Below are 24,002 nucleotides of genomic sequence, written 5' to 3'. Positions count from 1 at the left end.
AAGGGGGGCACAGCTCCTGCTACATTTTACCTTGAGCCTCTCAAAAAGCAGTCTCCATCGATCTGAAAAGATCTAACAGAGGCACAGCTGCATAAACAATCCTCTCAAGTCTTTAGAGGGTTTTGAAATATTAACAAAAGAGCTTGCAGGTACATCATTTTGCAGTAGCAACTACGGCAGCAGAGGGAAAATGTGTTTGAGTCCTATTATAAATCACACAATACAGCAACAACATTGCACATCCAGGCCTGGCTTGTCCCCCAGGCAACCTGACAGCAAAATCCTGTCTTTACAGATGGCTCTCAGAGACAATCTGTACATGTGCGTGTCAGCATGCTTTGTGCGTCTGTAATTTTGTTTTATTAATGAAAATATAGTAATCAGGAACTGCCTCGCATTATCGCTGCTTTACATGTCTATTTATGTATGCATGTGAGCATACACAGAACACACGGGAGAAAGCTGATAAAAATAAAAATGGAAAAAGAAAGAAACCCTTAGTTGGCTCAGGCTAATTTCATCCACTCCACTTCCCTTGACATGAAAGAAGTAGGACTTACAGATCTTGTGCTTCCCTTTCATGGGGAATTTCACCAGCAGCTCCTGGGGGTTGGTGCAGATGAAGACGAATGGAGAAGCAGACTCCTCACAGGTATCAGGGAACTGCAGGGGTGGTGGTGGTGGGGGGGAAGGGATGATGAAAAGAACAGTTTAGCATCATCTTACACAGAGCTAGCATGTCCATATTGTGCACAGAAAATATGTTAAAGCCTGTGATGGCTATGAATCATTCAGCGAGTGTCTGTTTATACGCCTCCACCGTGCTAGATGTCCTCCATGCCTGATGTAATACTACATGCCTGACAGCAACTGATAGTTATGAGTCTCTCTGGGTCTTATGCACTATAATTGCACAACTAATGATGCAGTTGCTAATGAGAGCAGCTGCACCACTTGTGAGCTGTACGGATGACACAAGATGTAGAAAAACCAACTTCGAATTTCAAGACATCCAAAGGCTTTTTTTACTCGATGCACACCGTCCAGTAGATAATACTGTATCGTGACGACAATAAAATTAGCACGCTAATGGGTACAGTATTTGCGTTAACCTAATAATTACACAAAGAATTGTTACCTCCCAACATGGCAAGATTTGTATCTAGAAAAATACATCACATTTAACCGCATCCGTGACATATTTATGGATACCATATAACCATACCGCATTCCTATGAAGGAGAAGGTATTTTACAGCCCATAATTGACAGCAGCCCACAGCATACAGAGGCCGAGAGACAAGAGAAAACCTCTCTCCCCCTGTGTTATTGATTGGTCTCTTAGGTGAGAGTAGGGAATTGACTGACACAGTGACAAAGGAGTCATCTTTCCCATCACTGGCAGCCAACGGCTCTCAGCTCATCCAATTTCCTCCAGCGCTATCAGATAGTGCCCATGATTGCATCTAGCCAGCCAGGAAGCGGCTCTTTTCATGACAGCATGCTTTTTCCTCCCCACCCCCCCTCTCCCTTATTCACAGCCTCTCTATCTCCCTCAAAGGAGCACTGAAGGTTGTGACAAATTTGGGGCTTTTAAAGGAAATCAACAGAGTCTGCAACCCATCTGTACGGTCCCTGACAAACTGGGGGGAGATGATAGAGATGCTTATTTCAGATTAAAGTCCATGTCGACTTGAGTCTAATACACTGGCGAGTGACAAAATATGTAAACACTCAAGGAGTCGTTAGACGCTGGTGGGGATCGGAGAAGAGCCTCTTGATTACTCCTTCCTATGGCAAATGACACAGTGATTCCAATTAAATTAGGTTTCCCAGTTAGAAGGTTTCCCTGACTGCCCTTGAAATAAATTGTCTATGATTTAGTCGGGGTTAAAGAAGGTGAAGGTTGTGAGTTTTAATGTAATTTTAAGGGATACGCTTGATAATATATTATATTACTAGGAAAAGATCAAAACAATGAGATCCAATCGACACTGTGGCTAAACTCTGTCCAATTAGGGATCAACTGATTATCAGCCTGACCAATTATTGGATGGGTTAGTCAACATTTTTCTGTTTCTCCATCATTTTGTTGTTGTTGTCCTTTTCCCCCCAGTTCCCAATATTATATATAAAATTAAAACTGCCGTGTCTTGTCTATCTGTTGTCACCACATAAGTCATCTCCTTAGTCCAACAAAAAACAGATCAATAAGTCACACTGTTGTCCTGAATTACAATAAACACACCAAAAAACTCACGTCAAAATATAGATTCATTTGGCTCAAGCCCATTCAGAGCCAATTATTACAATGTGGACAGTTATTATAATGAAAAGCAGACTGAAAAAGCCACCGTCTTAAGGAAAAAAAATACTATGCATAAAACAGTTATTTATCCATAGTGATTTTTGAATAATAAAAAAAAAGTGTAATTGTTTAGTAAGAAACATGTATACAGCCTCCCTAATTGGAAAAATCCAGAATCTATGACCATGCAAATATTAGCGTATTGCTGCTGGAGCACACCACAGTGACATTTAGTGTTTTTTTTCTCCATGTGAGGAAACAGAACATATGCAGTTTGCAGAATCCGGTGGGAATTTATATTCATTTCTTTAAGCGCGAAAAGACATTTTTCAAATGTTTTTTCTTTTAAACCAAGAGAGCCAATAAAAACAAATGATAAATGGTCTAGCTAGGTTCTACAAAACCCTTTACAATGCGTTTCTTATTCACCAATTCACACAGCTGCTTTACAAGGTGGCTGCCGACCATCGGCAGTATCTTGCCCAGGTACACTTCGCCACACAAGGCACTGGGGCCGGGGATCAAACCACCAACCTTTTGATTGGCGGACAACCTGCTCTAACACCACAGCCATGGCTGCCTGTCGTGCCTGTCATAGTCAGAGTTGTTGTATGGATATCTAATGGTTTATTCATTACTTCAAGTCATGCATTGAGTAACATGCCAGAAAATATTTTACGTTAAAAGCTGCCAGTTTTCTTTCAGCAGCAAAGTGGGTTTTTTTTTTTCTGTAGTTTATACATTGACTAGTAAAAATTAAATGGTAGCAACATATTCTTTTATTTTTGGGACAGTTGAAAAGGGTATTAGCCTAGTAATATAGCAAAATAGCTCATTTTAAAGCACTTATTTCTGCCTGGTTAGCGCATTCTTCACTATTAATGCCACAGTCCATCAGTGTTGGAGTCTGAAGTCGGGTTGCAATATATTTATTAACAATAATGGCCTAATTAGGTAGTTGCCACATAATAAACACAAGATACTGAGGTAATATGAGCAGAATCCTTTAGATGGGAAGTTGTTCTTGTTATAAATAAATGATTCTGAACAAGAATGACTTTATGAACAATTCATAGATCATACGTGGATGTGAACATGCGACTGTACGAACGAGCCTCAGAGACGAACCACTGGTTAACTATGTATACGCCTGTGCGACAAAGATGCGCTCTGGTATATCAATAAATAGCACAATACCCCCGTCTACAAGTTATGTAAGGTATTTAACGATGGTGGGAATTAGATGGCGGCGTGTATAGGGCACATACCAGCCCTGAGCAGCAGATCGACGCTTCAAGGATAAAGTGGCTGAAAAGAAACCTTGGCAAGAAATGTTTAACTACTGTTCAACTATTGGATACGAGATGTCTCCAACATCACTGAAAGGCTTTATTTTTCACATCACTCTTGTGTGAGTTTCCTGTTGGACTTGAGATGTTGGTTCAGCGGAGAAATACTTTCCACTTCCAGCAGAAGATTTACAAATCCGCCTTCCAGTAAGACTCTGCATAACATCATCCTGGACAGCAGAGATGACCACAAATAGACCAGTAAAAAAATGTAAGGACAGAAGTTCAAACCTAGTGTACTTCTCCATCCTCCTTTATGCTCGCAGTCACACTAGCAGTCAATTCAACCTTCTAACATTTCCGTCTCACAGTCTAAATTGAGTGCTACCAAATTAACACAAAGGCCTCAGCAGCACAAGGTTAAACATGCAGAGGGAGAGTGAAAGAGAGTACGTTCGTCTTGTTCTGCCTTCTAAGCACACTGAAATAAATTTAATATTTCAATCATCGTGCACACAAACAGCTTAATAAAGTACAAAACACAGTGAAATTGCCTATTTTAAGTTGCTGAAGAGCTCAATATCCTCTCACATAAGATCAGTGAAAGGGAATAAACCATTTTTTTCCCCGTTCGTGGTGTCATTGAAGAGGTTAGAAAAATAACCATTTAATAAACATGAGGCCTTCTTCTTGTATTCGGATTTCATTCATGTTGTAAATAAATATCCAGCAACTGAATGTCTTGTTAATCAGTTCTTGCGCAAACCGGCCTCGAGGACGGGACGAGCATTTATCATGCTCACAGCCGTTATTATGACTTTGACAGAAAAATAAGGACGACTGAAAAAAATATAAAACACAAAAAGCATGATACAAAAACTTCCTGAACTTTGATCATCATGAGAATATTTTCAGAATAATTAGGAAGAAAATAACAATGAATCACACCTAAGAAGCAGGACCATAGTAGAGACTGAAATTTCAGAATTTGAGACGATTCACAAAAGAAAGCAACCTGAGGCGCTTCCTGAAAAGATAAGCCTCATTTGAGATCATTACAAAAAAATATCTCTGGTTACACAAGATGGCTGTATTGTCAGTGGTACTCAAGGAAACAAAATGGTGGTGGTCTTGCTGAATTCAGATGAAACAAGCATAGCAGCAGCCAGAGCTCGAGTGTGCTCATGTGAGACCCTGCCAGTTGCCTGCTCTTTCATCCTCCATTAGCTAATTAGCATTTAAAGCTGTTGAATGTGCTGCTTTGCCTCACTACCTCCCCCACCTAATTGTTTCCATTCCACGTTAATCAAAAGGGCACGAAACACTGTGGTTGTGTGACAAGGAGGTTTTCTAAAGCCCTCCATATTCATCAGAAAGGATCTAATGTAAGCACAGCGGACCGGTTGAGCTTGTCATGAAACACAGGAATCGAGTTAAGAAACTGTTGAGTAAATTTACATGGAAACACTACAGGCGACGATGTTCAGTCACGTGACTTCGCGTTGGCACACTAGTCATTAGTCAGTGGTAGGTCAGGCTCACAGCCCCGGGGCATTCTGGGTAGAGGGACTAATGTGTTCGACATGGGGAGAGATCTGAGGGTGTATGTACAGTTCCAGTGACAGCTGCATTAAAATGCCTCAGCGTGAATTGTGTATCACTAGTTGATTGCTTCCAATTTACTTGCCGTTGGAAGTCAGACAACTGTGAGACAAAGAGTTTGTGCTCGACTTGACGAGTGCGTAATTCAGTCACCTAGTTAGTTCACTTACAGGGGGGGCTTGACATTTTTGGGAAGTGTGCTTATTAGCGTTCTTGTCAAGAGTTTAACAAGAAGAATGATATCTCTGTGACAGACGTGCGATAAATTTGAAGCTGCTGACGACAGCTAGTTAACTTAGCTTAGCATAAGGAATGTGAACAGAATGAAAGTACCAGTCGAGATTAATGGATCTGATATTTAGCATTTTTCCCATTATTGGTGTCGTTATTTCTTTTTTAAACCAAGTCCAGTTACTTTGGCTCTGATGCAGTCGTCTCTCTGTCTGTAGTCACCAATCTGTTACCTCAAGCAACGTCCTGCCCACAGACACTATTTTCTGATTGGCATGAGCCGTAGTCAGGCAGTACAGCTTTGTCATCTTTACTTTTGGACACAGTTTACCAAACAGACACCATATCAGGCCTGAGATTTCCATCAGTGTGCCAGTATGGTAAATAATTTGCCCACTGACTAAACCCTAAAAAAAAATTATCGCCATGTGTCAAAGTTACATATGTAAATAAACCCTTCCTGCCTTAAAATTGTTGAGACGTAACTATACACGGTTGCTTCTTCGAGAATGTGCAGATCTGTGAAGTTCCTGCATCTTTCTCCAGGGTTCTCTCCAGCGTTATAACAGAGTAACAGCCCGTTATGCTGCTGCCTGAAAAAATTACGCTGCAAATTGGGCTGTTGCGTTGTTTTCGAGGGTATGTAGCGGGAAAATTATCATTCCTCTACGTTGATTGTACCTGACTAACATGTATGTGCAAATTTTTCTAAGAGACTTGTTTCTCTACAGCGCTAGCAGCGAAGATGCTAAACCCCCCCCCGCCCTTAGTGTCTTTGCTGCTAATACTACGCTACGCTGTCACAGATTTCTGGTGAGAACCCTGTTTCTCCTCTCAGCTCTCCATTATGTGCTGCAGCTCAAGCACACCAGCTCACCCACGACTCTGCTACGGCACAGTGGCAGTTCGCAGTATTGGACTAATTCAGCTGTACGTGTTTGAAATCAATTCGATGCAAATGAGAAGACCTACCCAGCAAGTCGACAGGATTAGTTCCTTATGTTTGTTCCATATGAGACAAACCTAATTAGTTCTTTAGGTTTGTTACATGGCTGTCTGAATCTGTGCTGTTGAGACAGTAAGCTGCAGCATCAAGGCAGCAATGCTCATGATGTGTCTTCCAGCATTTAAAAAAACACCATATGGACACGCTAACAAGATAAAAACCTTGATTTCCACTGGAGGTTTTCTTTCTAATGTTGTGTCGACATGAAATGTAATTCTGTAGTTAATTTTCTGCTTACAGACGGTACGAATATTTTGTGTTCAATCACTTCTGCCTACCAGAGAATGAGCAGTATGCATCCAAACGGTTTCAACTGAAGCATCTTTGTATTTGTAGGGCAGACATACAGCGACGCTTTGAAAATACACGCTGCAGCGGGGATGTGTGGGAGTCAAGCAGCAAGCAAACGTGCTGCAAATATGGATTCCAACGTTTAACAAGAGCCCAACTGAATGAAGAGCGACGTACAAAATGCTTAACAGCGAAAAGGAAGAGGTGAAAAATTCATACAGCATCGCAGCCTCTTCAGAGACTGCCAATTCAATAAACTGCCCACTATTTAATTTGCTGGGATCAAGCCAGAGGGGATTCAACAATAACCAACTGTAATAATATGAAATTCACAAGTTCATTGGAAAAAGTAAAAAGGGGACGGCGGGGCACAGGCTGCTGGAAGGAAGCCTTTGGCTACGAAGAATAACAGTGGCTTAGAGGGCAGAGAGAGGGCACAGTGACCCTACTGCTCCTCATTCAGACCGTCATATGTGCATTTCATCAGCTTTCCTTCCTTAATACATCATCTGCGTTCTATATACTGTACTGTTCATTCTTAGCGCAGTCCAAATACCATGAGTTACGATCAGCATCTGATGAAAACAACATCCATCTTAATAAAACCAACTAAAACGGAGCCAGGATTTGACAGCAGGAACACAAACCTTTGAGTCCAAGCTTGTCAAGTAACAGCTCAACAAGCCAACACTGTTCCCTCTCCTCTCTCTACAATGTCTCTCTCTCTCTCTCTGGCTCTTTTCAGCTGCTGTCGGCAATTACGGGCAGCAGAGACAAGTAATCTCCTTCTGGGCGACAGGGCCAGACCAGAACAGGCATGTGGAGTGGGCTGTGCAGGCAGGGGGGGGAGGAGGGTTTGGGGGAACTGCGAGGCTGGCCCCAGCCTCAGCCCTAGCCAGGCCCTGCTTGGCTGCACTCAATCTCAGCCCAATAAAAAGCCCTTCATTGGCAGGGTGCAACTGAGCCAGACGGGCTGGGAGCATGTGGCTTTTAAAAATGAGGAGGGTGGAATAAGAGAGAGTGTGGGGGGAGGGAGGAACAGAAAGGAGAAGGGAGAGGGGAAGATGGGGAGTAAAAATGAGGATTCGACGGATAATAAGAGTACAGGGCCAGGAAGAAACACAGAGGCAGAGATTTTGATAGATAGGGAACCACACAAAACCGACTGCGTGTTCCCAGAAAAAGGACACTTCTGAAATACTGCTTAGCCGCTTCTGTCAAGGCTGGTGTCACCCAGGGAATGGAGAAACAGATGGGTTGTCTCTGAGCTATGGGCTACATGTGGGAGGTGAAAGGGTGTTGTTGGGAACTGTATGCAACAGCAATCGTTCGCCAATCGTTCTTTAATGTATCGTGTTCTTCCTCCCCCCCCCCACCTAAACAACACAAGTCTGTTTCTGGCATTCATTAACCCTCCAACAAATGCAGCTGCCCTCAGGAAACTTGTACTGTAACTGCTTTTCAGCCTTTTTTTTTTTGCACGCAGTAAGTGTATTATTTGTTTTTCCATCGCTGCACAACACGGGAACAGAGTACACACAGACACGCAAAGACAACAGGCTGTACATATACGACCAAACACAGGACCGAGTTAACAAATGCAGCGTTGTTTACCGATCGAAAATATTTGTATTTTTTAACACTATCGAGTGATTTTGCAAATTTCTTTGTCCCTTCTTGAAAAAACGAATTCAAACCAACATACAGTTTGTTCAGATTCCTCTAAAAGCAACCGGTGTAGCGTAAAAATCCATCTGTCGGTGGTCACTGTGAGCTTCTTGCCCTTCAGCACCGACTGTATATTTTCCAGTGTGGTGTCAATCATCTGCACTTGAGACTGCGGTGCTACTTAGACTTTTATAACATGGCTCCAGTTCTGTCATCACCCTAAAACCTTCGCCTGAAGCATAACCACCGAGCCGCATATCATCGCCCATAAATCTTGCTATCTTATCAGTGATGGCTTCTTTACAAGCTTCTGGCAAAGGTCCTGAAGAGGAGTGTGGTGAAAAATAGACGGCCAGACGAGGTTGTGCAGTTGATGCCGATTCACTCATTTCTGCCGTCTGCGCCGGCTCACCTGGGCGGCAAGCTAGCAGGTGAATCTTCGGATTTGTTGTTATTTCAGAGTCAGGCAGCTGCTTTTGTCCAACGTTGTGCAACAGCCTTATCTTTGTGGGGCATGTAGGGCATAGAAACCAAAAATACTCTTCCACACACTGCTTCTCAGATGCTCCGGTGTTGTGATTATCCCATCGGCACAGCTTGGCTCACTAGTGTCCTCCTACGTTTCTATTTGTTAGCTGAATATCAGCGGGACATGCGAAAGGCCAAGTGGACGGTGGATTTTAAGAGCGCCTCTGCTGACTCACAATGAAAAGTCCATGAAACAATCAATTGCGCTGACTAACGCAGGGTTTTTCCTGCAAAGTGGAATTTTTGGCCTCATCCTCAAAGAGCCAGCTGAGAATAAAAGTCACATTTATATGTAGTTTTGATGATCAAAGTCTCATTCACTCAAGGATAAAAGACATTTTTGCTCATCAAATGACCAGCAGTAACAACAAATTGCACAGATTTCTTTCAAATAAAGTAACACAGACACATCGTCTTTCGTCCTTTACTCATCCTGAGACTGTGACTGCACATTTTAAATCAGATTCAATTCATAGTTTCAAAAATGAATGTTTGACTTGTGATTAAAAATGCATAACCCTGGTCTGTACTATTGCAGAATATGGAAAACTGCACTCAAAATGGCTAACGCAGTCAGCTATTATCTACATTGTCCTTGGACAGCACCAATCAGCAGTGGATGAGGCCTTTATTTGAGTCAGGCTTCCATTAAAAGCTTAACAGACTTCAAGAATTTCATAAAAAATTTGCCTCATATTTTAGCAGGAATCCTTCGTGTTTTCCGAATCTTCCCCATCTGCCGTTTGCTGTTAATGCAAACTCACTCCTCCATCTGCTTCACATTAAAAGCCTTCCAGCGGTTGAGGAGGGATAATCTTTTCACGTCACATTTACTGTGAAACATCTGCAGGAAGTGCTGAGTTTCATTAAGAGAAACTTAAAATGATGAAAGCACAGCGAAGCAGTGTTGATCAGAATGAATCAAACAGTGAGTGAGGGAGGCATTTTCCCTTTAAAAGGGGAAAAAGAGCAACATCGGTAAGTAGGTGTCGCCTGACAGCTTTGTTGCGCTGATGACAGTCATGGTGTAAAAATGTAAAATGGGAACTTACCATGACAACCACTGCAGCACTCGTTGGAGCCACTTTGCATTTTACTTCTCTTCCCTTCACTTATTTTCATACCAGTGCCGACTCTGATTTATGCATATTTATTTATTATTTATGACTTCGATGTAACAACACATCTCGCCAAGACTAAAAAGCCCTTTAGATCTTTCTAATCTCCGACTTGTGCAGGTTCATCTGTAAAATATTTAGTAATACCACTGTGCTCATCACTGTTTTTCCATGTATGACTGCCGACTGCCAAGTCAAAAATAGACGAAGTGAGTGGTGGCTGCGTGAGCGGATGTTTAAATCCAAATGGACCGTTTGTCTACGGGCTGAACAGCTCAGGTGGAGAGAAATATTTCGCTAACTGGTTTATTCATGGTAACAAAGAGATTCAATTGCAAGGTAACAAGGGTTCATGTAAACAGCTCAACGCAAACAAGATCTCTACTGGGGATGGCAAACAGCCAAATTACACATGTAAATGTAGCCTGTGGCCTCTTCACAAGCATAATTGATCTCTCACTTCAAGACCGTCAGCCACATATACACGGCTTTTTTTTGAAAGTCAAGCTTCCTCCTTGCGTTTATGGAAGCTTTATAATCTACGAGCCAGAGAAATGCAAGCAAGTCATTTTAAATCTAAATCAAAGCCAAGCGATTAATAATTAACAATGATAAAAACTGCTCTCTGCTCATGCTCAGAATGCCCGCAGTACAGACGACACTAACTGATACTGACAAATGAATAATTCAATCTCAACTAGAGCTGAAACAATCACTCAATTGACTGATTATTTGACTGTCAGGAAATTTAACAGCAAGTGTTTTGATAATCAAATAATTGTCAGCAAGTTTTCAAATTAAAACTCCATTTATCAGGGCCAAACAAGTCATAGTTTAAGCTTTTGTTTGTCTTATGTGATAGTAAATTAAATACCTGCATGTTTGACATTGTTGTTTGGACAATAAACGACAAGTAATTTGAAGTGGTCACTTTGGGCTTTAGCTTTTAATAGGCCAAATGATTACAACTGGATTAACTGGGAAAATAACTGGTATATCAATCTATAACGACACAGAAGGGGTTTTACTCAGCATTAGCCTTAACGCTAAAAACATTCCAGCAACCTTCTATTAATTGCAATCAAAAATAACCTAACTGGAATGAAAGTCTGCATACCTGCTTTTGTTTTTAGCTGATGTACTGACCATTTTACAACTACAAACAAAAGGTGGGAACACGTGTAGCCCCGGCTCGTCCAGACACCGGCTTTAGGTCATACAGTATCAAACAGTAACCCAAACCAGCACTAACCTTTTCCATCTAAAGAGGCAGCTGCTGCAACTCACTTTGTCTCCTTCTTTTCTTGGAGCTCAGGCACACAGTTGCATGGTGATTATTAAAAATTTAACACACTCCTTCACCTACAGAATCAACTGGTGTCAAGTTGGAGAGTGAACATTAATTATCCAGGAGTGTCCAACACTGGCTCCTGAATTTTTTACATTATTAATATCCTCAACACAACAAGAGACATGTCTCATTATTAGAAGCTCGGCACCAAGGCCACGATTTTCCAATTACTGCCACCGTGTCGGTCTGCTCGGCTGCAAAAAAAAAAGAAAAAAAAACACATTTTCTTTCCCTGAAAACTGCTCCATATTTCGGTACAAACCAAAATTTCAATTAATGCATTTTGCGCTGGTAAAAAGTCAAACCTCTACTTACGACACATATAAGTTAGTATTTGTCTTTGTCAGTTTTATTCAAATGTTATGTGACAAACACAATAAAGTACCCAGTGAGGAATCTGTGCAGGATTTCTCGTGTTAACTTATGATTCCTTGGTGTATTTGTGCTGTGGTGTTAAGCTCCAGAATCAACTCTGCATGTCAGCAATTGAGGATTCATTATTGTCTTCATGCAAATGACTTTAAGCTGTCACCAGCCCACCACCGTGCTATTAAAAACCCCTTTAAGACTGACGAGCAGGAGGTATTAAAATGTATTTTTCTACCCCCGTACCTCATAAGCATAACAATTCAGCTCTGCAAAAACAATGTCGGTACAGAGCGGGCTACACATTAGCCTTTTTAGCCGGCGCTGGTGCTGACAGGTGTAGTGAAGTCATGTGTTTTTGCAGGGAGATTCACACAGACTTCCTCACTTAGCCCAGTTCCACTTTCCCAGCCATGTTTATGACTTCACCTCCTGCGGTGGCCCTCGGGCAAGAAGAAAACAAGACTGCCTCACAACAGTCAAAGCTCTTTAGACTCAACAAGCTAACTGCTGGAACTTTCCAAGGAAAAGGCTTCTCTCTCTCTCTTTTACCCACAATTCGGCTTCTGTTTGACGAGTGCAGGACTTTCGCGAAGTCGAAAAAATAAACAGGTTTCGTGCGGCAGAAAATAGCGTTTTGAAAAACTGGCAATTTCTATCGAGCACAGAAATTGAGAGGAAACACGAGGCAATTCATTAAATAAAAAGTCAGAAGTTGCAAATGCCAAACAGGAAAAAAAATAAGTACATGTTATTATAATCAGACAACTGCACGGCAAACTCTCCCACTTAGTCGTTTCCTTTACAACATCCACACACACACACACACACAGCAACACACACACACAGTAACACAGAGCAAGAACCCCTGGAGACAATTACTATGTCTGCCTTCAAACCTCGACTTCAAAGAAAAATTCCAGGGAATCTAAGGCATTAAAACTTCTTATTTTCCACCACAATCTCCTTTTATCGGTGCCACAAATCCAGCTCTCCTTAACACAGGTGCTGTCAGCAAAAAGGCTTGTACTTTAAGTAAGGTAACAAACCACTTCACAGTGGGCATTTGATTTCATAATGTGGAAATTGAGAGGGACGGGGGAGTTTATGAACATGTCTGTCTCTTAAGGTGAATATTTGCTTTGATATTCTGACGTTGGGGTGCAGCCCTCCCCATCTGTGTTCACTCAGCCTCTGTGGGAAATAACTGTCTCTTCCCTCCTTCTTGAGGCTGGCAATAAGCAAAGGTTTGAGAAAAGGAGCACAGAAGGAAGGCTGTCCCTTGATTCTTATCAAAGGCACGTTTTAGGTTTCTCTAAGCCCATGGGTTAGTACTACAGCTTACAATAGATAAGGTGATCCGACTGATATGTTCCAAGGCAGAGTACAGTGAACTGTTTAATAAGGTGCTGAATAAAACATCTTTACAAGCCCTGTGCAAATTATACTTTCTGTTAGTTTATTTGCGAGTGAGCTTCTTAGGTTAGACACAACTTGGAGATTGCACTTGAATTTCTGTGGGCTATGAGGAGAAGTCCTGAAACAAAATGAGACCGTTTAATTCTCTAGTTCTTTATGCATGTCTGTGAAGATTCTCAGTCATCCAGGTCATGGTTATTCTCATGGATTCATTGTAGCAACTGAGCTTGCTTGAGTTCCTTGAAGATGTTTCACCTCTCATCCAAGAGGCTTCATCAGTTCTGACTGACTAGTTGGGCGTTCCAGATACTTATATCCTTAAGGCTCCATTAACACCTGAATTTCGGTTTCAGTTCTTTATACAGTACTGCTACATCTACAACACATTGGTCTGCCCACCAAAAATTCCAATACAACAAAACTGCATTCGCATTGAGGTTATGAAAGAAACACAATTTTGTTTTGAACAAACATGTTTTCCCATTAAAAGGTAAGACTGTGAGGAGGTAGGATGATGGACGATACATCGACTCTACTGAGGAGATTAAGGTTTGTGTCCAATGTCAAACCATTATTCTATGACGGAAGCTTTGTTTTAACTTATTTACTCTTAGTTTTTAATCGCTGTTTGGCTAATGAGGATTGGATAGGTTCAGGCACTAAACCTATGTGTTTAGGTTCAGGAAATATCACATTTTGGGTTGACAGTGATACCTACTTACTAGAAGCTTGGTTAAGTTAAGGGACCAAAACCACGTAGTTAGGTTTATCAGTATACCGTGACTTGGGTTAACATACGACCCTTTCACAATATGTTTGAAGCTTCTTCTCCATTTTTTTGGGTTACCAGGGTGAAAATTCCCATCCGTCCTAATATATGAGTGGTTGTCAGAAAAGGAGCGAAACAACAAAATAAATGTCAAAGACGCGTTGGTTATAAATGTATTTGTGATACATCACATATCCCTCAAAACATAATTGAGAATACAGTTTAGTTGTATAGGAGCGTAATTTTTAGGAAGCAGGGCTGCATATGTGAAGATGACAAGGATGTGGCGGCAGATTTACCGTCCTAACTTTGTAGCAATTTTTGAGTTTTTGGTTTGTTCGATCGCAAAAAAACAAAACACTCCAATTTCTTTACTGCTCTTGAACAATAAAATCATTAACATCAATCCAACATGTGAACAGATTCAGAGGGTATATAGTTCAGATGGCATTAGACAACTGCTAAAATAAAATGTTGGTTTAGACAGTGGCACTAATACATGTTTTACTGTATGCATAAAATATCTGAAACCATTTAAATCCTAAATACTTTCTGCCAGCTTATGATGTTTTTTTGCAACAACAGTACAAGCTGTTCTCTCCTCACACCAACTTCTTAAACCGTGGTATTCTTACATTTCTTGCATAATGTGCTGTTCTTCTAGAAACATTTGAGTAAATAAGATGTAACAGGGATGAATTTCTTTCCAACTTTCTGCTAAAACCTGAATAATGCCGCACGCATTCTATTTGAATTGACACATACACGAACAGGTCAGAGGAAAGGTCAGAGGAGGGAATGACTCAGTTGCTTTTAGGAAATGCCAATATTATTACAGCGTCATCTGGACTCAGAGTGACTGCTCTCAGCAAAAGATTGGAATTTAAATAGAAAAGAAAAAAAAAAAAAAAAGCGGCGTCCTGCCATGGTGATAACACGCCTATGGTTTTTAAACACCCGGCGCAGGCAGTGTGCAGTTTAAGATGCCAGAATTATTCATGTAATTATGTCGAATCTTATTCCTGCAACGCTGACCACCAGACATTTGAGAGGCAAGAAAATGATGTTGCATGTAAATCAATACTCTACTTCACACACTGAGCCTGCAAAAGCAATTCATGTCATATTTGCCCAGTGAACCGTGGCAGGAGGACTTCTGCGCTACGTGCTCCAAGAAACTTCACTAAATATAGCAAAGGCACAAGGACGAAACGGTTGGAGCTGGCAGCAAATGGAGCAAGGCTGCAAATTCCTTATTGATTCTGAACACTCATTTCAACAATGCCAATAATTTCAATGACTCAGTAGGAAAAAAAAATCATGTTTTCATCGTAGATACATGTTTGGAATTTAGGTTAAAGTACAGAAAGCCATTTATAGAAAACAAAGACCAAATTCACAAAAGCAGGCTGAACGTGGTGAAGTCTTCCCACTAGCGCTCCTTATATATGTGTGAATGTTACTAGAAGGAAATATTCAGCTGTAATTTTGTGTACCTACTAAATGGTGACATTAAAGGAGGCTGCATGTGCACTTCATCTGAATTATATGTTTAGTTACGAGCGAGCAGCTTTTTAAATGACCTATTCTGAGATAAGATAGTGTCTCTGCGGATACTTAGATTAAATTGTGAGACTCTCTCTGTAGTTTCACCTTGCCACCCGTCAGCTCTAAAACTGAAAGCCGGTGAGTTGAGCATGAAGGCATATCAGATTTGACGTAAATTCTACTTGATAGCGCACAGGTACCCAGTGGTATATGGGGCAGGCTGTTAACTCCCTGCCTCCCACAGCACATATCACTGGAGCCTCATTGAAAGTAATCATCGCACTCCTCCAGCCATTTAAACAGATAGCAGCTCATATCAAGGCACTATTCCCTGTGTTGTGGAATTAAGATGTTCACTGACTGAGACTAATAGACCTCGTGCACCACAGACAAACCGTTAGACACACATTTAGCCGAATGTTTTGTGGGATTGTTCGACAAACACTAACTCCATGCAATTTCCACGGGACCACATCTGTCACAGACACTAAGCAAAAAGCCTGATTTTTTTTTTTCCAGTAAGTCAAAAATACAACACAATACAAAAAGACTTAGGTGGTAGAGACAATACTATAGAGGGAATATAAAGATAGACAAACTCAGTATGATGTCCCCCCACAGGTTTCACAGCCGTGCTCATAGCTATGCATAACTTTGAGCCTGAATACAGTTTATACATGTGAGTTACATAAAAATATACCCCCAGTAAAGATGTCATAAACAGGAAAACTAGCCATACAGAACATAACTGCACTTTTTACCAGGCTGTAAACATGTTTACTTCGGCTGTAAAGTCAGACATTTTTACCATCGAGGTCGATGGGAATTGGCTCACTTTTGGAGCCAGCCTCAAGTGGCCATTTGAGGAATTGCAGTTTTTGGTATTAATACACTAACTTCATTTTTTCGGGCCCACGCTTTAGCTCACCAGGTTGAGCTGGTGACCCATGTACATGGGCTATAGTCCCCGATGCAGTGGCCATGGGTTTGAATCCTGCTCATGTCCCTTTGCTGCAACCCCTTCCCACATTCTCCTCCCCCACTTTCCTGTCTCTCTCTCGACTGTCCTATCTAATAAAGGCAAAAAAGGTTAAAGGAAACCTTTAACTTCATTTTTTCAGGCCCAAAGGTTGCTGCTCGGGCAAACTATCAATTTAATTCAAGATGGTGAACCAGTCTAGAACTCTTTGTCCATGATTGTTACGGATTTCCAAATCAGTGCCTTCAAGCAGACCATTTATCAGGCACCAGTTATTTAAAAAAATAAAAAATAAAAAGAATACTTGCCATGATAACAGCTGGACTCAACTACTTAACAGATCCTATTAATGTACACAAAAGACAGATGAACAGAGAAACAAAGAGCTGTCAGTCTCATGGGTTTTTACTGTTTTTCTATTCTACTGCTGGTTATATAAAACAGACAGCATTCTCCTGCTCGTGGTAACTATAAAAATATATATTTTTCTAAATATCTGAGCATTCAAGCGGTTCTGTGATCATCAAAACCAAAAGCTTTCCAAAACTTTGGGGCTTAGACAGATGTGGTTGCTTAACTCAACATTACAGACCAATATGGAATCCATTTCCATTAACATGAGAGAGTGAGTACATTGAAAATAACCTGTGTAACAGACATGTGGTCTGATTTTACACAGCCTGTTATGTGGGAACTCTCTGAAAAAGAGGCTCAAATAAGGAACCAAGTGTTGAATGGTAGGTCAAGTGAAATGACACAATGCGATCAATATTGACCCCTTATGAGCATGTTTGCACGATCACTAATCAGTACATGGCTAAAAATTATACAGACTAAAGGTTAAAGAGACTAAAGATACTCATTTTAAAGTCATTCGTGGATAAGCAGTAATTTACTATTCACAATAAACATAGTTATTACTTTTCTCTCTCTTTATTTTTCAAGTAATTCCAAATTGAAAATAAGTCATATTCAGTGGCTTAATGGGCAAGTGGAAGCTACGTTTTTTTCTTAGTTTGCTGCACACAAAGAGAGAAAGATTAATGGCACTGGAAGCATGGGCGGCCTCCCTCACCTCCCCCTCTTTCTCCATACTTTCCTCCCCTCTGATGTCGCTAGCAGGAAGTTGCTGAGCAGACATGTCACCCAGCAGAGCACAATTGAGTTTGTAATCTCTGACCCTGCAGTGGCAGAGAGTCTCTCGCTCTCTGTCTCTCTGGTTCTGCCTCTCCAGAAGAGATACTTGTGGTAATACTGCTGCTGGGGTGGGGCTCGGCTGGATAAAGATCTCTTCTCAAATGAACACACACAGGCATGTGTGACATAAAGCAATTGCATAGACATGCCTGGGGAATGCTGGCAAAAAAAAAAAAAAACCCAGGATCAGCGAGACGTAATGAGAGAAGTAATGCCTGTTCTCACATTTGGATGGGAACAGGCATAAAGAGTAATGATTAAACTGAGAGCTCTTCCAATTCTTGATAATATCATAGCAGGGAAACGCGATCGCCCACTGACTTTGAGCAAAGTACTTACCGACTACGCCACACAACCTTCATTCATTTCCTCATTCCAAAACAGAAAATTGGCACACACACTGGCCTCATGAGGAGCCATTTTGGGGCATCAACAACAAACACCAGATGTGGAGATGGGAGATAAATGTCAAACATATTGACTCTATGCTTCATTAAAGCTTATTGTGGGGGGGCTACGGTTTGCCTGTGGCAAGGCACTAAACAGATCACAGCATTACCATCTACAGAGGTCTTGTTTTATGCAAACATTGTTTAACACAGTTGGAGCCATTAATTCAAAGAGAGCACAAACTGAGAGGCAGAAGACTGTTTCATAAACCAAAAACAAAAAGGCTGTTCCAGATACAAGCGGGGATCTGAAAATTGTCAGCAGAGCCGTAGTGACTGAACTGCAAATGCAACTGCTCAGAAAAAAACCAACAGCTAAAAATAAAGACGAGATCGCAGGCTTTTAACATTTGTAAGATTCCAGTCCACCGACTTAATTTGATTTAATTCCTTTAATTGTACTAACATCCTTCTTCAGTACTTTTTTGTATTATTTGGATATCTATTTCTTCCATGTATGCTGACCCACCATTCAAATAAGCTGGAATAGTAAAAATGATCTTTTATGGCTTGTGTAAAATGTGTTAGCAGTGGAGCTCCCTGTGCCGCTGTCTGGCAACGAGTGAAAGATGTCTAGATTCTGTAATAGAATTCAACATGGAGCAAAAATCCCAGAAACAGACTTACAAATGTCAAAGGAATAACTGAGGTGGAGGAACATTTCCATCTCTCACGAATCAGTTCTCTTACACATGGTATATTGTTTTTTGGTAGAATAAAGGAAATAAGTCTTTTTCAGTGCTTTGGAAGTTCATCCATCTAGATGTTAATATTAGTATTAAACCGATATTTTAGCCATACAGCAGGTTATATTTGGTGAATCTACAAGTATGTCTTCTACATTGGATTGCATTACAAAACAATAACTGGTTAGCTCATGAGCTTTCATATCTTATTGTTCCATTTCCGTTACAGTCAATAATATTAGGCAACACTGTAATATTATGAGTACCCTGCAGGCTTTCCTGTTTATATGCACGAGGACTCTACTGGAGTAATGACTACATAATGACTTCAGCAATGTTTTCCAGTTCTGAAAAAGAATAAGCTGAAGAGGTCTGAGTTGGAGGAGCAACAGCACGTCACATTATTTTAAAAGAGAGCGAAGAGGAATTTGAGCCTGTTTAGCGTTTATTTTTCATCAACTGTGCCGTCTCTCGCAGCCTCACAGGAAGCTGTCTGAAACGTCTCTCGTGTTGCCTTCATCATTGTTCCAAGTTCCTGTGATCAGCGCACAGACAGAGGAACAAGACCTGTTAAATGAGCAGAACAAAACGGAGCAGAAGTAGAGATAATAAACGAGGCTTAACTGTCAGTTTCCCCAGCAGCGCAAGCCGTGTGACACTCAATGAAGTGGTCTGAGGACAGCAGTGAAATTCTAAACGGTGTAGCAGGGCCATTTCAAGTCTGGCAGATGGTTCTATGTATTTTTCATGCTGTGGAAAACCTGTGACTGAGGTTTGGTTGGTTGTCATCCAGTGCCTGGGGACCCTGGGCTGAATGCATTCTACACACCACTGCAGAATCACATGATGTCTGACCTCTCTGCCATGGCAAACTGCCCAGCAAGGAAAAAGGGAGGAAGGGGAGGAATGTCAGCGTGTTAGCGTGTGACTGAGGTTGTGCAGAAAGAGACGGAAAGGCAAAGGGGCGCGAGACGCATGATCGAAATGCGAGCGTGTGCGCGTCTGTTCGCTGAGCATAAACCGAATTCTCCGCGACCACGCACGACTTTACGGCGCTGACCTGTGAAACACACTGTTAGGGAGAAAGAGGGGAAAATATGATGGAGAGGAGATGGAGGGGGGGAGGGGAGGCAGCCACTGCTAAGGATTCACACAATGTTACAGAGAAAAAGTGGGAAGAAAAAATAGCATTGCCTGACTTCCCTTCCTTTGGAATGCATCCAATATATCCTGAGAGAGGGAGAGAGTGTGTGTGTGAGTGTGTGCATGCATGTGTGTGCGTGTGTGTGTGTGTGGCATGCTGGAAGGAAGGCTTTCAGCATATAAATATCACATTACCACACAAGGAAACGCAGGCATCAGTCCGAGCTTCCAGCCAGCCTAACAAGCACGGGAGCTCCTCCACTCTGGAGGTCAGAGGGAGAGCTTACACAAATGGAATTCCACAGAAACCAGCACTTCTTTTAACAGATAAGTGGCTAGGCTTGCAGTTATGTGATGTGGTATAAGCCTATGGTTTCAGTTATCTGACATGTGCTCGTGTGCACACATCGACAGAGCTGCAGTCTATATATATACATATACATGTGTAGTGCTAGGATGGGATTAAGTACACAGCTATAAAGAAAAGAGCTACAATGAAGAGCGAGTGAAAGCCTTGCTGAATTAGCTGGATGTTAGAAAGATAAAAGCGTGATATATACCAATGAGCGCTAATGCAGAGATACTAATAATGAGATAAAACGAAAAGGCAGATACAGAACAACAATTAGTGATTTAAATGGATGTAAAATGTAAACTGTGAAAGCAACATTTCCGTTACTGTGAAACCTGCTTATTGGAAGAAAATACTGAATATTGATGGTGTTAACAGGGCCAACCATAGTGTTTTCACATGTCTACGCACTGCAGAATTTTTAAGCCAATTTAGATTCTTATCCATTACACAATACAATCAGGGAGGCATCTTATCGTCACAAATTTGTTCTGCAGCGGGACGACGATCCCACGCACGTCGCCATAAAGGCCTATCTTCAGCCACAAGAAGAAAAGAGGAGTCCTGCAACAGATGGCGCGGCCCCCACCGAGCCCTGATCTCATCATCATGGAGTCAGTTGCGGATTACATGAAGAGACAGAAGACACTGAAAGAGCCTAAATCCACAAAACAACCGAGAGGCTTGGAACAACCTACAGTACATGCCAAAGGGTAGTCACACCAAACAATGATTTGATTTAGTTTTTTTCCACACATTTACCACACTTTGGACGAAGGCAGTTAAAGATAAAAACAACTCTTGAGAGAACTATTTCAAAATCATTGCTCTTTTTGTTTGTGCTTGTGTCATTAATACGTACTACCATTCCTCTGGTGAATCCCATGTCCTCTACTTATATATATATATATATATATATATATAGTATTTCTCATACAGGATGTATATAATGATCAGGAATCCATTGTTTATTCTGTTGCATATACTCCAATGTATGCAGATAATGATGTTACCAAATATAAATATATATGCAGATGATGCCATTATATAATTGTAAGCATGCAGTTGCTGAATGCCAAAAGAAAACAGCAGATGACAACATCACAAACATACATCCTGTATGAGAAATGCTGTCATGTCTTTTTAGTGATAAACTTGTCATACTGTAAAAAAAGAAAAAAGGGTTTTACCAGAATTAGTTTCAGTTTCAACTTGTAGCAGGAAAAGTCCAGGTGTTGCTAATAACATTAACTGCTGCATTCAAGCATCCCAGTATTTACATGTAGTCCTCAAGCAAACTTCTGTGACGAAAAGGTGAAACATGTTTGTCTGAGCAGATAGATACTCGCTGCTGTATTGAACAGACTACAAGCCAGAAACAAAAATGGTGTTTTTTGGGTTGTTTCTTTTTGCAAACCTCAAAAAAAAAAAATCCTTGAGGATGAAACAACCAGTTTTTGTTCCATCAATGTGAGAAAACTGGAGAGAAGTCCTCAGGAGTTGTTTTTAAGCTGTAATTATTCTGTCATGTCAGCTGCTGTTGTCCATGTTTCATGCTGTCCAGAATCAAAGACAGCAAAAGAAGAGTTAAATGTTCGCTATGCCTGAAGAAAAGGTGTCTCCATTAACTCGCGGTCACTCTTCTACGAAAAAGTTAAAGAAAATAAAAATTACCAAAATAACACCTCAAGCTAGCGTGAAGTTTTTGTTAAATCGGAGACGTTTCTTTCAAACTTGCCAGTTTCCATTCACTTCAAATAATACAGTTAGTGTAACAGTGAGCCAGCATGCTCACAACCAGGACCTTGAAACTGAAGCAGCTATATGGAATTGAGCCTTCATTTATAATTATTTAAACATGTGCTGTTCCCTATTGTCCAAATGTCTTCCAACCTACTGCAAATTTCTCATATTTGTTTACATTTTGTGAACTAAAACTGAATGGGTTTAGCCAATGAATGGACTCCCTGACAAAGGAGAAACGTGAAACCTGAGTCTATACTAGTTGGAAACCACAGCTATAAACCATCCAGTACAAGTCATGTTTCAAATATGCATCTATCTGATATATACGAGTATCAGGGGGCCTGTTATATGTCAGCCTTCAACAGACTCCAGCTTAATAAACTATGCTTATCTGTGAAACATTAGATACCACAGACTGCATTACTGTTCACAAACTTCTGTGAATGATGCAACTTACATATTACGTTACTGTGTCAACATTTCCTCATTCAGGAGATTCATAGAGCCCTTCGATTAGATAATGCAGATCACACGCGAAGCAAAACCTCACTCTGCCTTCTTGCCCTCGCAGTCGTTTCATATGAATCAATACAGCACTGAACAGTCACCGCTTTTGCTCTGAGCACGCCCGCCCAAAAGGTTAGACCTCTCTGACTTGTATTCACTAAGACATGTAGCTCTGCAGCTGGTGATATGGTCTGGAACAGGGTAAGAAATCAAACCCTCATTGAGAGCGTGGATTGATCCAATCAATTTTTTCACCGCAGGAGAGAGTTGATGGTGCGATTCAAGCTCCGTATGGGGTGTGATGTGCCTTTGCCTGCTCCGCGAACCCACTCGAAGACCGCCGCCGTGTCCGTGCACGTGTAGATAAACGCTGCACTCGAAATAAAGCGATGCTGCTCGACTTCATTTTGTGCGCAGTTTTAAATTTGTATGTGTGAAGTGAAGCATCTGCAGCATATCCACCACCCATAAACCTGCTTAAGTTTGGCTGGGGCTCTCTGCTCATCCTTTTTAATTATCTCACTCAGCCTCTTCCAGCAAAAAACAGTCCCATTTTCAATCTACCTATCTTTCCCCCCTCCCCAAACCTCCCTCCCCCTGCCTGCCTGCCTGCCCTCTGCAGCTCGGCAGGTCAGGCGTACATCTCCACCCATTGCTTAGTGAGCACTGGGGGGTAGAAGTGGAAAGACGGAGCACAGATCATAATGGCTGGCCAATTATCAGCAGTAAGGGGGGGCTGGGGAGTTGGGAGGAGTGAGAGATTATGGGGAGGACGGATCAATACACCAGTCAGTTTCTAATGAGGGAAAGAATTGGTCCAAGTCAAGCAGATGGAAATCCTGCTCTGCCTGAGGTGGTCTGTCAACACAGTTATCAGGCTGGTTTGTACAACAGCGCCCCAACAGGGGAACGACGTGCCACGTCTGTGATATTTAAATGTTTACAACGTTTGCTGCGCTTTTCTTGTGCGTTCGCCGTGTTGCTCTCGTGCTCTCCTGATCTACCCACATTCCACTTTCTCTGAATATTTCATACATCACTAGGGACAGATTTAGAAGAGCCTGAAGAATAATGGCTGCCTGTCCTTCACCACCCCCCTTTCAACCACCCACAGTTGCCAGCACAGGACAGTAAATCCTACACCTCACCCACTCGCCCAGCCCAGCAGCGCAGCTATGTGCTACTATGCACTCGCACAACATGCCCTCTTCTACCAACACGAAAGGAAGCAAGATGAAAACGCTAAACGGGCAAAGAGTCGCTGCTGTTTTACTAAAATGGTGACGAGGCACTAAGCAACTGCTCGGCACCGTCATTTGGCATTTGGTGCTGTTATTCTTCTCTGGTTGCTTTGCTATTTTCTACATCTGCCTTGCTTTTCTTTTTTGTGAGGGGCCTTGTGTGGGGTGGGGGTGTTATTTATGGCTGCTCTGTGCAAGTGGACACACAC

General features: G+C 41.6%; 1 protein-coding gene across 1 annotated transcript in view; it reads right to left on the bottom strand.

The window, feature by feature from the left end:
- The window catches only part of trip4 (thyroid hormone receptor interactor 4), a 94,044-nt gene that overhangs the window by 61,018 nt on the left and 9,024 nt on the right, over positions 1–24,002 (bottom strand). The window contains exon 12 of the mRNA XM_008304665.1: positions 561–663. Within this exon, the coding sequence (XP_008302887.1) occupies positions 561–663 (103 nt within the window). The remainder of the gene's footprint in view (positions 1–560; positions 664–24,002) is intronic.

The sequence above is a fragment of the Stegastes partitus genome, unplaced genomic scaffold (assembly GCF_000690725.1).
Source record: "Stegastes partitus isolate 25-593 unplaced genomic scaffold, Stegastes_partitus-1.0.2 Scaffold41, whole genome shotgun sequence".
Taxonomy (NCBI): Eukaryota; Metazoa; Chordata; class Actinopteri; family Pomacentridae; genus Stegastes; species Stegastes partitus.
The sequence above is the reverse complement of the archived record's forward strand: the minus strand, read 5'-3'. Positions and strand labels throughout refer to the sequence as shown.